Raw genomic sequence first — 13,349 nt, 5'->3', positions numbered from 1 at the left:
AAGTCTCTAACCCTATCATGCATGACTCCAAGAGACGGAGCTCATGCATGCAACGGGTAGCGAGTCGATTTTTGCCCGATCGCCGCAAATCAGCCACGCGATCAAGGAGAGACTGCCTGAAGCTGTCAAAGCTACCCATGGCAAGGTCGACAAGGGAAATCACCTGTCTCACAGCGCTCTCAAACTCTTCGATGCGGGCCTGCCAAGACAAGGACCCGGAGGGAGCAGGTTCTTGGCCCGGAGCGAGCACCATAATGGGCGAAATCTCAAGGCAGGGTTCAGCTCCCGGCTGGGGAGCAGAGCCTGAGGCGACGGAGGTCGCAGAACCTTCAGAGTCGTCATCCGAAATTAGGATAGGCTCAGCCGCATGCTCTTCGGTAGCCGGCGCCTCCCCTCGATCTGTAAAACACAACAACATAGAGAGGGGTCAAGGGAAAAGTGCCTATTCAACCCACGCAAGAGTCAGAACGGAAAGATACCTTCGGCCGCGGCAGCCTCGGCAGCGCCCGAAGAAGACGGCTCTTTCCTTTTCTTAGAGGCGACCCTCTTCACCTTCGGCGCCATCGGGGGTATGAGGAAGGGAAGATCTGGGTTTACTCTGAGGAAGACGATGAGAAAGCTGTAGGTCCTCTTGGTAGAGAGTAAGGGTGTTAAATACCCTAAGAACTCTAGGCGGTTACTCAATACTTGATTAGACCGTTCAAGGCTAACACAGTTGAAGGGTAAGGCCGAACAAATCGGATCTTACCTGGACGGCCAAGATCCAACGGTTTTTCTTAAGCACGATCTTCAACAACGGCCCGAATCGGGCGCGAGGGACGAAGAGCCCCACTACGCCGCATTTAATACGGAGCGACGTGCCCACGTCCTCTTGGCTGACGCAAGCACGAGCCGAGACGTGGCCCACCGAAGGCGGAGCCTATCCGATGGCAATCCGCCTGCGGACGAAATCCGCTCGCAGAGGAGACAAGCTTACGGTCGAAATTCGCCGACAGCTGAAGACCGCCCCTCACAACTAACGCTTTAGCTAACACGTGTTAGAAAAGAAATGGAACATGCACAGAGGATTTCTTGGCGAAGATCTTCCTCAGTGCGCGAGGCCAAGTCTTGGACAGTCTCTTTGACCTCCCTATGGGCTCGAGCCTTTTCCTCGACGGAATTAGCCGTCAGTTGCCAACGAGATTCAATGCTTTCCAAATCCTTGGCCGTCTGTTCACGAGCTTTCTCTTGAACGGCTAATGAGGCATGCGCCTTAGCTATAACCTGCTTCAGATTCTCTACCTCCAAAGACAAGCGGGAAACGCGGTTATCGGCCTTCTGTCGCTCGAAGGCCATTCGTTCATCCTCAGCCTTGGCCTGCTCCAACTCTGCTAACAATTTTGCCTCTAGCGACATGGTCTCGTTCAGACGGCGATCGCGTTCTTCCACCGCTGCTCGGACTTCGCCGGTTGCAAGATCCATAAGAGTGGAACTCTTCGCGCGAAGGGCAAGCAATTGTTGAACAGCTTCCTTCACTTCCTCCTTACGCTGGAAGTAGGGCTTCGCCGCAGTATGGCCAAGCCTCTTGATTAAGAAGCCCACGATGTAGTCGAGATCCTCTTCGAAACTCTCGAAGGGACAACTCTCCTCCAAAGCGAGCTTGATGCAGTCGGCTAGAGTGTCTTGGAAGTCAGCCACAGATCGTACCGCACTCCTTCTTCGCTCACGCTCCAAGGGAGAGAGGGCAGCCTCCTCCACCGTGGATAAAATCCCAATTGAAGCGCCTGTGGTCATAACCGTTGAAGTAAAGATTGGCGCCGCCAAAGCCGGCGTGACCAATGACGCCCTCGGAGCAGTGGTCACAGCATCAACGGTCGCCGCCGACAAGGAAGTGGTCACTTGAGGATTAGAAGTCTCCCTTTGAAGCGGAGACTCTTGCGCTGATGGAAGATCCCCAGCTGGCGCTTCCGCAGGGGCAGGAGATCCCTCTATTTGGCCGGGCGCATCCTCATGAGCCAACACCTCTTCCTCACTGGATAACGTCTCATGAATCGAGACGTCGTCATCCTCCTCAGATTTGCCCGTCTCCCAAGACGAGCGACCCGCCCAAGAAGGAGGATCCTCTTTGCCAGCAATTTCGTGGGCACGATCAGCTACGAATGCACGAAGAGGATTAACAGAGGCCCCTCGAAAGGGACCTTATAGACAGTTGGGTACGGAAGGATGAATAATGCTAAGACCTACGCTTACCTGAGCCTGTGGGCCCCTCGTCATCTCCAGCTTCCTCCTCTTCGTCGGAAGGAATGGAGATCACTTTCTCAACCGCACCTGCATAGGCCCAATACAAGTGTCAAAAGGTATAAGATCAACGTTGCCATCAAGGGTACTGTTGCGAAGATTACCTCCTACACAGAAGTCGTTGGAACTCCTGTCTGTGGTCTCACGACAGATTGCGGAGGAGCGTCCTTCGAAGTCGCTGGAATCGCTCCCGATGTGGCAGAAGAGGCGGGCATCACAGCTCCAGACCCAGACGTCGCCGCTCTAGGGACGCTTTCCTGGGAAACATTATCCTGGCCTTCCGCCGCTCGGGTGGTCTCGACTGTCTCATCGCGACGGGCCTTCTTGACCGCCTCTGCTCGAGAACTTTCGGCCGCGGTCTCCCGCTGACGTTTAGAGAGAAGCGAACTACTCGGAGACAGAAGAGGCGCCCCCATCTGTCCAACTATTGGACTCTGGGCTGGTCTTGGGTGTTCAGACTCTCTTGGTTCACCAGGGGCATCCAACGAGGGACCAAGAGAAGGAACTCGAACCTCGGGAGCCTCAGATTCGTCTAAACCGGCGTCAAAACTCTCAGGGTCCTCCACTGGATCCTCTGAGAACAGCTCCCTAGCGGTTTGATGGCCCCTTCGCCTTGAAGAACGGATGCAGATGGGGATTGGCATTGCCCACATACAGTTGGTCATACTCGAACTGGCGGGCAAACCTGCAAGGGATATACGGCTCAAGGTAACACACAGAACCTGTGCGTAGGATGTGATACCCCGGCCGAATGTTTACCAACCATCGGAATGCGCCGCGAGGAAGAGCCGAGTGATGGTCCGCCGTTGGCGCATCCCTAAGAGACTCGCCGTATCTTCCTCCGCTAAAGTAGGGGAAGAAGCGACGAAAATTGTAGTGGACAAAGTGGGAGAGCGTCTTCCGCGCATCGGGAATGTCTTTACACTTTCAAGAGCACCTTTCCAAACGCTCAAGGAACGAAACGAACCTGTCTCCTTGAAGAGTCGCGGGAGCGCTCATCAAACACTCACAGTGGTAAACAAACCACGCCATCAAGTAAGTGTACGGCAGTCCCACTCTGGGATTGGGGGTCCTGACGACTTCCCCTTCCCCTTCGTCGACAGTTGACACACGGCAGAACTGGGCCGTCAGCGTGCGGAGTCCTTGATGGATACACGCTATCGTCGCCGACACCAAAGAATAGGACTTCCCGTGGGCTAAGCAAACCGCAGGATACACCACCTCCACCGGGAACGCCTCGAAGGAATGAGTGGGGACCACGCACCTCTTCAGCCACAACATGAGGTACCCCGCGAACAGAGCCTTCCCAAAAATAGGGGACATGGCCTGGTGGTGAAACGAATGGAAGACCGTTCTAGATTTGAACCCGCCCTCGTCATGATCGAGAGCTATAGTGGCTTCCTCTTCAGCCATCCTCCTTTCCACTTCGGCCTGGTCGCACCCGCCTAGAGGAATAGCAGGCTTCCCTTTGACGTCGTTCCCCGGGAACAGATAGTCAGCCCAATTCTTATGACTGATCCCCGGAGTCCTCTTCTTCTTCCCCTTGTGATCCCTAGCCCCCAAGGTGCTGAGGCAGATGTGATAATGGCAGAGCAACTCCCACAGAGTTTCTACTACCAAGGGGGAACAGTCAGAAAGCTGGTCGATCTCATCTTGGTCTGGGATGTACTCCTCGTAAGGAAAGTCCCCCAGAGAAAGCCCTGACACGTCATACATCTCGTTAGGGGACATACCGAGTTCACCGTTGGGCTCGAAAGAAGCGGTGACGGAAAGTCTCTGCTACCGCCGTCGACTCCCCTGCAGGCGGCTCATTGGACAATAGGCCAGGGCGCAGACCCGTCACGCGCTTACATGAGCCCTCCACCCCATATCCCGCCGTGGAGCCGGTAAAGACACCACAGGTGACCCCGTCCTGAGTGGGGGTCAAGTCCCAGTTCATCACTCGAGGGACTGCGAAAGACCGTAGCCCGACGATCGAGAACCTCCTCAGCATGACGGGAAGGTAATAGTGAGTCCCCTCCACTATACGCAACCATCTGCTCTCCTTGACCAACAGAGCAGAAGGATCGGTGACAGAATCGCCAAACAAAAAATGAGGCTTCGGCAGCTCTGCCCTGTCCTCGTCTGTCAACACCGCGTCAGTGGTCAACTCACGCAGCGTCAGGTGGTGCCCATCGGTGACTCTCCTTGTCGAGCCAACCGGCTTATCGGCGGAGAAGACGGGCACCGGACCCAAGGAAGGAAATCGGGGAGGTGCTGGATTACCTTCACCTCCGGTGAAACCGGTGGCCACGTCCTTTGGGAGGGCTTGGTCGGAAAAGGTCGCTGCAAAACAAAGTCAAGAAAAATCAGGAGGCAGATGCAGATCCGCCTGTCAAGGAGCGAAATGCGCCCGACATGACGAGACCCGCTTGCATAAGCCACGTTCGCCTTTACTAGACGAAAGTCAAACTCGCCTGTCAGAAGACGAGTTCACCTTCGCTTGATAAAGACCAATCTCGCCCATAAATGTTAGAATCGCCCAAACGCAGATGAAGGTAAAATCCGCCTAAAAAGGGGCAGTTTTACCAAAATCACGGGGACTGCCTAACCCACCAAGGCAAAATGAGCAGCACTCATCTTCCTGGCACGACGGCGGTGACCAACACGAGAACGTTAAAGCAAACTTTCTCAACTTACCCGAGCGTGCCTCAGGCACATCGACGGTCATACCGGCGGACAGGCGGTCGGAGTAGCGTCCGGGACCCTTTCCCTTCACTTTACACCTCTTGGATTTCGGCGCCATTGAAACGAAGCGGGAATTCTTTCTCTTTTGGGAGATTTTCGCACACAGTAACTTTCAAAAAGAGGAAAAGGACGAAACCTATTTAAAGGCGAAAGGGCTTGCGTGGCTCTGATGGCATTTGCAAAGCGAGACACTCGCGTTCAAGAGACGTGGCCACGATCGAAATTGACGGCCTAGATTGTCCTTCACAACTCGTTCTACAGTTGCGAAAGGGTCATTGAAAAGGGGAACGGGCCGGTCAAAACCCGAAACCCGAACCAAAACCCACGACTTGATCTAACGGCCGGGTTCAAAAACCACAGCCACGATGCGTCGTGGGACGAAACACACGAAGCTGACATCATGATTGTCAAGTCACGATCACCACGACCCGACGAGACCGCGCCGCCTTAGCTGGGAAGCACGAAGCCCTATCGACAAACACGTGGCTCATCTCCCATCTAATCTGGTTCCGCCCCATGGCCCCCCCAAAAAAAAAAAGGGGGGGGGGGGTCTCGCCTGCGAATACTTGGCCCGACCCCACGAGTCGCACGAAATTTGGCTCCCAAAGACTAATTTCGCCTTGACGATTCATTCGCCCTTAAAGGTAAAATTACAAACGAAGCCAATAGAATGACCTCGCTTAAACGGTTAAACCCACGCCTCAGACGGCTAAGGGTTAGAGCAGAAATCTTAGCATTAAGCCTAAGAGAAACTGTTCAGCAACTCATCATACTGAGGGGAATAGTATGGCTAGCCCGATTCAAACGGTAATCGGTAAAGGCACATCAAACCCGTTGATAGCTGAGGGTTTGCTAAAAATCCTAAAAGAAATCAAATGCGCTTGCTTCGCCAAGATTTTTTTTTGTTCAAAGTATTCCAGACCACACGCGAGCCGGTTTAGGTCTGAAAACTTTGAAGGGGGTCTTGTAGACGGTAAAAAATACCTCCATGGGCTTACAGGAAATTCAAGAACTCGCACGCTCAGTTCTCTAGCACGGGCCTAAACCGTGTAGACGCCTGAATGATCGGCTCGCCTGCACGAGTTGAGATCAATTGGAATAGCGGAAATTCGCCTTTCACGCGACTCACCTGCCCGAGTCCAAAGTCGAATCCGCCTGCAAACCTCCAGGCCGTCAGTACAGCTGGGTATCCGCTACCCCACGTACGGAGATAGGCTTTCCCACCTCTCTCGACCTGAAGGGGGAGGGCACAGTACTCCAAGACCGTCAAGCGGCCGCTCATAGTACTTGCAGTGCGAAGGACTGGACAGGTGTCGAGTCGACCTGAACAGTCATAAATGCGACTCACATCAGCTATCTAAGTCGGGAGACGAATCCGCCGGCGTTCGGCGAACTGTCCAAACCCACTCGAGTACCAGGAACACGCTTTCCCGCCTCTCCTGACCTGAAGAGAGAAGGCACGGGCACTCCAGGGGTTCCACCCGCGCGAATCAATGCCGCCTAACATAATTCGAGTGAGCTAGACAGGTTCAAAACAGCCTGCATCTCTCATTAAATGCGGCCTTCACCTTCAGTTGTCGCGAAGCACGAGGACGATGAGTCCGTCCGATCGCTTTCGTGGTTTGGTGTTTCAGGGATCCCCACATCTGTCAGCTCGTTTGTTCGATCGCATGTATTGAGTGAGGGTTTCCTTCATTCCTTAACCGAAACGATGATAGCAGAGCACAGCGTCTCGATGACGCTGGACGGTAGGGAAGACACGGGACGTCTACCGAACAATGTATGGTCCACATACGCATAATTCAAGGAGTGGTCAAAGCTGTCCTTCTTTTCCATTCTAAAAGGCCTCTTCGCAGCACACTGGAGGGAGAGGTCGCAAACTTGCGAGAAAGCTAGTTAGAGACAACGCTGTTAGCAGATCCTTGCATTACAGTGCCACTGCCCTAGTTCTTTGAGGCTCCGATCGCCGGTAGAACTAAGCAGACCTAACTCGCATCGACTCGACTTCTACTGTGAACTGAAGCTCTCCAGCAGCCTCGATCGAACGGTCCAAGGACAGGACAGACGTCGACACGAGCACTCGACCGACAGCGTCCTATAGCCACCTACAAGTCCCACACTAAAACAAACAGAGGCATTCCCTCTGCTTCTGTTGTAAAATATTGATTATTAGTTTGTAAATAAGCTTTCTTATTAAATACAAACGAACTCCCTGTTTTCCGGGAAATCAAATTTTCACCAACAAGCCCTCGAGCCACCAGCCCAGCCCCTTGCGAGCCGCCAGCATCCCCTCATCGACGACGACTGCAACCCCAGCCACACGCACCGATGCCCAGAGCCGCCCGCCACGCCTCTGTTCGCGCCCAGCTCAGAATCCGCGCGGCCATCTCGCTCTCGTCTCCTCACCCTCTCCTATTCGTCGCGTTCCCACTCGGCCTCCCTTCACTCCCCACTGTCGTTCTCCTGCTTCCAACTCCTCCCACGCAGGCCAACCTCTCCCCTCGCTGACCGACCACCACGCTCCCAGCACTCGCCTGAGGTCAGGAACCCCCAGGCCACCGCCTGTAGTCACCGCGAGATTCACCAGATCTTCACACCACGTTCACAAAGCCCCACAGTCCCCTCGCGCTTATGGTCAGGCCAGCCGTGTCGTCTCCGGCTCCACGTCGCTGTCTGAACAGCTACCCAAGGCCCAAACCCCCGCCTGTCAGTCCTTACCGCGCAGCTAACGCCTTCCTTCGTTCACACTCGTGACAGCGACCACCACCGCGACGCGTTGCCTCGAGCGCCCAGCACCACCTTTGGATCCGTAGTCCACTCGTTCGATACCCCGAGGCAAGATCCCGCCTCTCCTTGTCGTTTCAATAATTATATATTATATGTGTAGATTAGTTTGTAGTATAATTATCTGTGTGGGTTTGATGAAGAATATTGAATGAATAATAATTATGTGATGAATAGTATTTTCAGGACAAATATAATAAATTAAAGAATTTACTTTGGGTAACAGAATTATTTTAGATTAATTATAATATTTTTAGAATTTTTATCGTGGAAGGAAATTATTTTAGAATGATAAATATTTTTAAAGAAGTTATTTTGGAAAAAGATTATCTTTGTATTATGACAGTGTGATTGATAGTTGAAGAATACGACATTTCATGTACATTGACACCGATTTGTTGACACTCTTATTTATACTCACTCATGTCATATATGCACGCCTGATTTCATCGCTAGCTTATATAGTCATGTTCATCATATGATTTGCTTAAGATTAGTTGTATTTATTTATTATTTCTTGTTTTGTTGAGAACCGTTAGTAGTTCATGTCCTTAGTTGCCTAGCGTGCCGTGTTAAGACCTAGATACCTGTGTATTGTTGACTTAGAAAAGCAATATGAGTTGGGGTGGGAAAGTCCATGTTCATATAATCAGATAGGACTGTTGATATATTTTCTAGGCTCGCACCAGTGGATCAGTGTCGCCACTGGGGTTGGTTTGTTGAGTCACAGTGGATCGGTGTCGCCACTGGGGGCTGATTGGTTGGGTCAAAGTAGATCGGTGTCGCTACTTTGGTTCATGAATTTATTTGATTGGATGCATGTAGGGGATATATGAACAGTCAGTTATCCGATGATATGAGCGTTGACTCTGTGTGAGATGTGAACCAGTGACATGTTATAGGATGACTAGTTACATGACTTGTACCAGTGGATCGGTGTCGCCACTGGGGTTGGTTTGTTGGGTCAAGGTGAATCGGTGTCGTCACTTTGATTAGGATTTATAGATTCTTGTGAGATGTAGATCAGTTGCAATCTCTTTTCATACATAGATCGGGATTAATATTTAATTATCAACAATTTGAGACATATGGTATATACATGAGGGTTTCCTTGTTTGGATTATTTCGCTCGACGTACTACGTCTATACATGAGGGTTTCCTTGTTTGGATTATTTCGCTCGACGTACTACGTCTCATGTTGTAGATTTTTAGGTATTAATTTACTACGTCTCATGTTGTAGATTTTTAGGTATTAATTCCATCTATTGTATGCCCCTGTTACTTGGATGAATAGACTGATCGCTAGCTGCGTGATCTCGTTACCTGATCGATTTTGGATGCTTTATGTTTATCATGTTTTAGTAGTGTTTTCGCATGTTGATTTTGTCAGATTTTCAATTGTACGTTCTTTTTGTCATTTCTGTTATCGTATCGTTTTCTGCTTGGGTTTTCGTTCGCTCTATTTGTTTTGTGGGGTCTTGCCGTGTGCCATATACGCTGACATACACCTGTTTTCTCTGGTGTACGTCAGACTTAGATGACGAACAGGTCCTGCTGGGAGATCGCCAGGAGCCAGAGGATTCTTAGCTGGTGTGTCTTGTAGACAGAACAAAAGAAGAATCCGAAGCTTAGTTATTGGTCCTAGTTGTTTTTGTAATTATTTCCATTCCTAGTTGATCGATATATTTTTGTATCTCTTCAGTAATCATTTGTTCAGTTTTGTATAAGGGTATATTGACCCGAATATTATGTCTCGGATGTTATCCCATTTGTGATATGATATTTCTTTATTCTGAGTTTGTCTATTATATTCTTGCTGATTGTGATCGGGGACCTGTGACTTCGTATTGTATTTATTTCCAGACGCTTAGCGTATTGGATTGAGACGAAAAGAAAAAGAAAAAAATAATAGTGTATATTTCTTCTCAATCTAATACGTTGCGGGCTTGTTCACGTTCGATTCCCTGGTATTTTGGGAAGCGGGGCGTGACAGAAACAGTCAACACAGCAGCTTATTTGATCAACCGAGGTTCATCGGTTCCAACTGAGCACAAAATACCAGAGGAGGTATGGTGCGGAAAGGAGGTAACCCTCTCACATCTCAGAGTTTTTGGTTGTGTAGCTTATGTGCATATTAGTGATCAAGGCAGGAATGAGCCCGATCCCAAGTCTAAGAAATGCACATTCATTGGGTATGGTGAAGATGAGTTCGGCTACCGTATTTGGGATAATGAAAACAAGAAGGTGATCAAGATCAGAGATGTGATATTCAACGAGAAGGTGGTGTATAAGGACATGCACAAGATAGATGCTAGTGACTCAGAGAGCAAGTCAACATTTGTAGATGCAGATGTTGTCCTAGATAACCTCTCTGAAGAACCCAATGCAGAAGGTTCTCAGCTAGAAGAGCCTGTTGGACAGAACGATATGCAGAAGCCCGATGCACCAGCTCTGATATTGAGGAGAACTACTCGTCCTCCTGTGCCTAACAGCAGATACATGAATTATATGTTGTTGATAAATAGAGGGGAGTCTGAAAGCTTTGATGAAGATTGTCAGAGTGGAGATGCGAGCAAGTGGGAGTTTGCTGCGAAAGAAGAGAGGAAATCTCTGATCTCCAACCAGACATGGGAACTAGCTGAGTTGTCCATGGGGAAGAAGGCACATCACAACAAGTGGGTGTATCGAGTAAAAAAGAAACAGAATGGTTCCAGAAGATATAGAGCCCGACGAGTTGTCAAAGGATTTCAACAGAAGATCCAAGGAAGAAAGAATCCAACGGATATGTTGACAAAGACAACGACCTTTCAAAAACTGGAGTTGTGCGTAACTTCAGTTGGCCTTCATGTATAGGTGATGAGAGCGAAGCCACACAGGAGATGAGGAGCTTATTAAGATAGCTTGCTGACGACGGTTTAGTCTCCAAGTGGGAGATTATTAGTTTGGTGTAGACCAAACCTGTCAGGCGAGTCGAGACGGTGCAGGCGAGGCTTCAGGTGAGGTCCAGACAAAGCTTCAGGCGAGGTCGACTCCAGTTAAGCGAGCTCGAGGTCGACGCAGGCGAGGTTGGGGACGGACGCAATCTGCAGGCGAGCTCATGAGCGGGCGAGGTCCAGAGGCAGGATCCAGGCTGTCGACAGCCTGTCTCGAGCTGGCGCTAGGGTTTCCCTATAAAAGGGAAACCCCTAGCACGAGATGGCTGCTTCCTCCCTCTCTCTCTTCGTGCGATCCTCACCTCTGGCGGCGGCGATTTCTCTGTTCCTCTCTCTCCTTCTCGCCAGCACTCTGATTTTGAGGGGAGATTAATGAGGGTTATTAAGGAGAGAAATTAAGAAGGGGGTTTGTTCATTTAAGAGGGGTTTCCCAGCTCTCAAAGTTTTTGTGGGGGATAATAAAGAAGGGAAATTGTTCACTATAGCTACAGTAACAATTTATATCTATTGAGCGGTCTCAAGTTTGAGATCAGCTCTTGTTTTGTAATTTCTTGTTGATTAATAAAGAAATTTACTGTGCGGCTCCCGAGGACGTAGGCAGTTGCCGAACCTCGTAAATCTTGGTGTACTTTTCTCTATTCCGCGTTTCTGCTGTTTTAGGGGTTTTGCGTAGTCCTGACGGGTAAATTCCCAACATACCACTCTCCTCTTACATTGCTCATAACATCTACGTGTTTTGATTTGTTTATAGTCAAACAAAGTTGTTAATTACCGATATAAATTTTGTGACTTTTTTTTAATTCCTCAAAGTTAGATTTTATTTTATTTTTTCAAAGTAGGCAATAAAAACTTAAATTATCAATTTTTAGGTTGACCATTATTTCACCTAAAAAAGTACATTTATGGCAATGAAGATTATCCAAATTTCACTGTATAGTGCAAAAATAGAGACCGTTGCCTCCCTCCCATCCTTTTCTCCCGCTAAAACTCAGAGGATGAGATTTCATGTTGACCAAGTCTCTCCCTCTTCCTCCTCCCCCTCCCAAATTTAAACTTCATCCCAAACTATTTCCCACGCTTTCCATCTCAATTAAATTAGACAACCACCATTCCAATTAAAAAGGAGAGGAGAAGGGGTTAATAAAAAAAAGAAAAGAAAAGAAAAGAAAAGAAAAAAGAGACTTGCACAACAAAGAAACCCCGAAACCCCGAAAAAAAAAATAATGCGTGTTCCCCGTCTATAATTAAGAAATCCCGTATACAACAAAGAAGAATGCCGCCGTCGAGAACCCACCTTCTCTTCGCGGCATTCTTCTTCCTCCTCCTCCTCCTCCACCTCGACCCCTCCTCCTCCCAAGAAGATGACGGCACCGTCGAAACCCCGCCCCCTCCCGGGCTCGACACGTGCAACGGCGTCTACATCTCCTACACCTTCAACGGCCGAACCAAAGAGTACCCCCACGTCAAGAACGCGTCCGCCCAGGCCTACGGGTTCAAGGCGAGCGCGGCCGTGCTCAACGCCATGACGACCGAGCTCAAGGCTTGGAGGTTGTTCGTCGGTTTCCAGCATAGGGAGGTGTTGGTGTCGGTGGGGAACGCGGTGATCGTCGACGGGTCTGATTTTCCGGCCAACGTGGAGAACGGGACGACGTTCATGGGGTACCCGCAGATGGATCTGCCGAGTTCGATTGACACAGCCGGGGATTTGGACCAGATTCAGGTGAAGATTGATATTGTGGGGACGCAGTTTGGGTCGGCGGGAAATGTGCCCATGCCCAAGAAGCTTGAGCTGGTCAATGACGGGTTTAAATGTCCCAAGGCCACCAATAAAGGTAAACACGAACGTTAATTAAACGACCGAGTGCTCTGCTTTCAGTTATATACAGGTTTTATTGTAGCGGTAGAGATTTCTAATTAAGATGGTATCAAGAGAGTTCTGGTGTAGTAGCAGAAATTATCTTTTAACGAGAAAACGTGAAATTACTTACTTTTAAAACATCAAACTATTTCCTACTATGTTGATCTAGTTTCCACTTCCTTGGAAATTTGAAATGAAAAAAACTAAACCTGAGAATGAACTAGCATGAAAAGTACTGAAAAATATATAGAAAACCTGTAGGTGGGTACATGAGCGCGTGCTGCATCGTGGACCCGAAGGCCAAAAAGAAGAAGATCCCACCGGTGAAGTTCCTCCCTCGACAGCAAGGCGACCTGTCGATGACGTACGATGTGCTGTCGAGCTACGGAAACAACTACATGGCGCAGGTGACCATCGACAACCTGAGCCCGCTTGGTCGCCTTGATAACTGGAACCTCACCTGGGAGTGGATGCGCGGCGAGTTCATCAACTCCATGCGCGGTGCCTACACCTTTAAGAAGGATGGGTCAGATTGTCTATATGGTGAACAAGGCAAATATTACACGGATTTAGATTTCTCTCAGGTCCTCCAGCTTTTTTTTTTCTTCTTTTTTGAAGGATTAATTGCATGTAGATCTTGTGTATATTTCGCGGTTACCGCTCAGGTTTGACATTGGTACATACAATCCTAGTGTAAATTCCTTACGGCCCTTTTACTTTTGTTTTCTTTGGAAAATTGACCGCAGGGGCAAAAGGATCGAATGTATAT

General features: G+C 49.5%; 1 protein-coding gene across 1 annotated transcript in view; it reads left to right on the top strand.

Annotated features, from left to right (window-relative positions):
* LOC109835982 (COBRA-like protein 10) overlaps positions 11,814–13,349 on the top strand; it is a 4,257-nt gene continuing 2,721 nt past the window's right edge. The window contains exons 1-2 of the mRNA XM_020403934.1: positions 11,814–12,554; positions 12,842–13,164. Of these exons, the coding sequence (XP_020259523.1) occupies positions 11,996–12,554; positions 12,842–13,164 (882 nt within the window). The 5' untranslated portion in view covers positions 11,814–11,995. The remainder of the gene's footprint in view (positions 12,555–12,841; positions 13,165–13,349) is intronic.

The sequence above is a fragment of the Asparagus officinalis genome, chromosome 4 (assembly GCF_001876935.1).
Source record: "Asparagus officinalis chromosome 4, Aspof.V1, whole genome shotgun sequence".
Lineage (NCBI taxonomy): Eukaryota > Viridiplantae > Streptophyta > Magnoliopsida > Asparagales > Asparagaceae > Asparagus > Asparagus officinalis.
The sequence above is the reverse complement of the archived record's forward strand: the minus strand, read 5'-3'. Positions and strand labels throughout refer to the sequence as shown.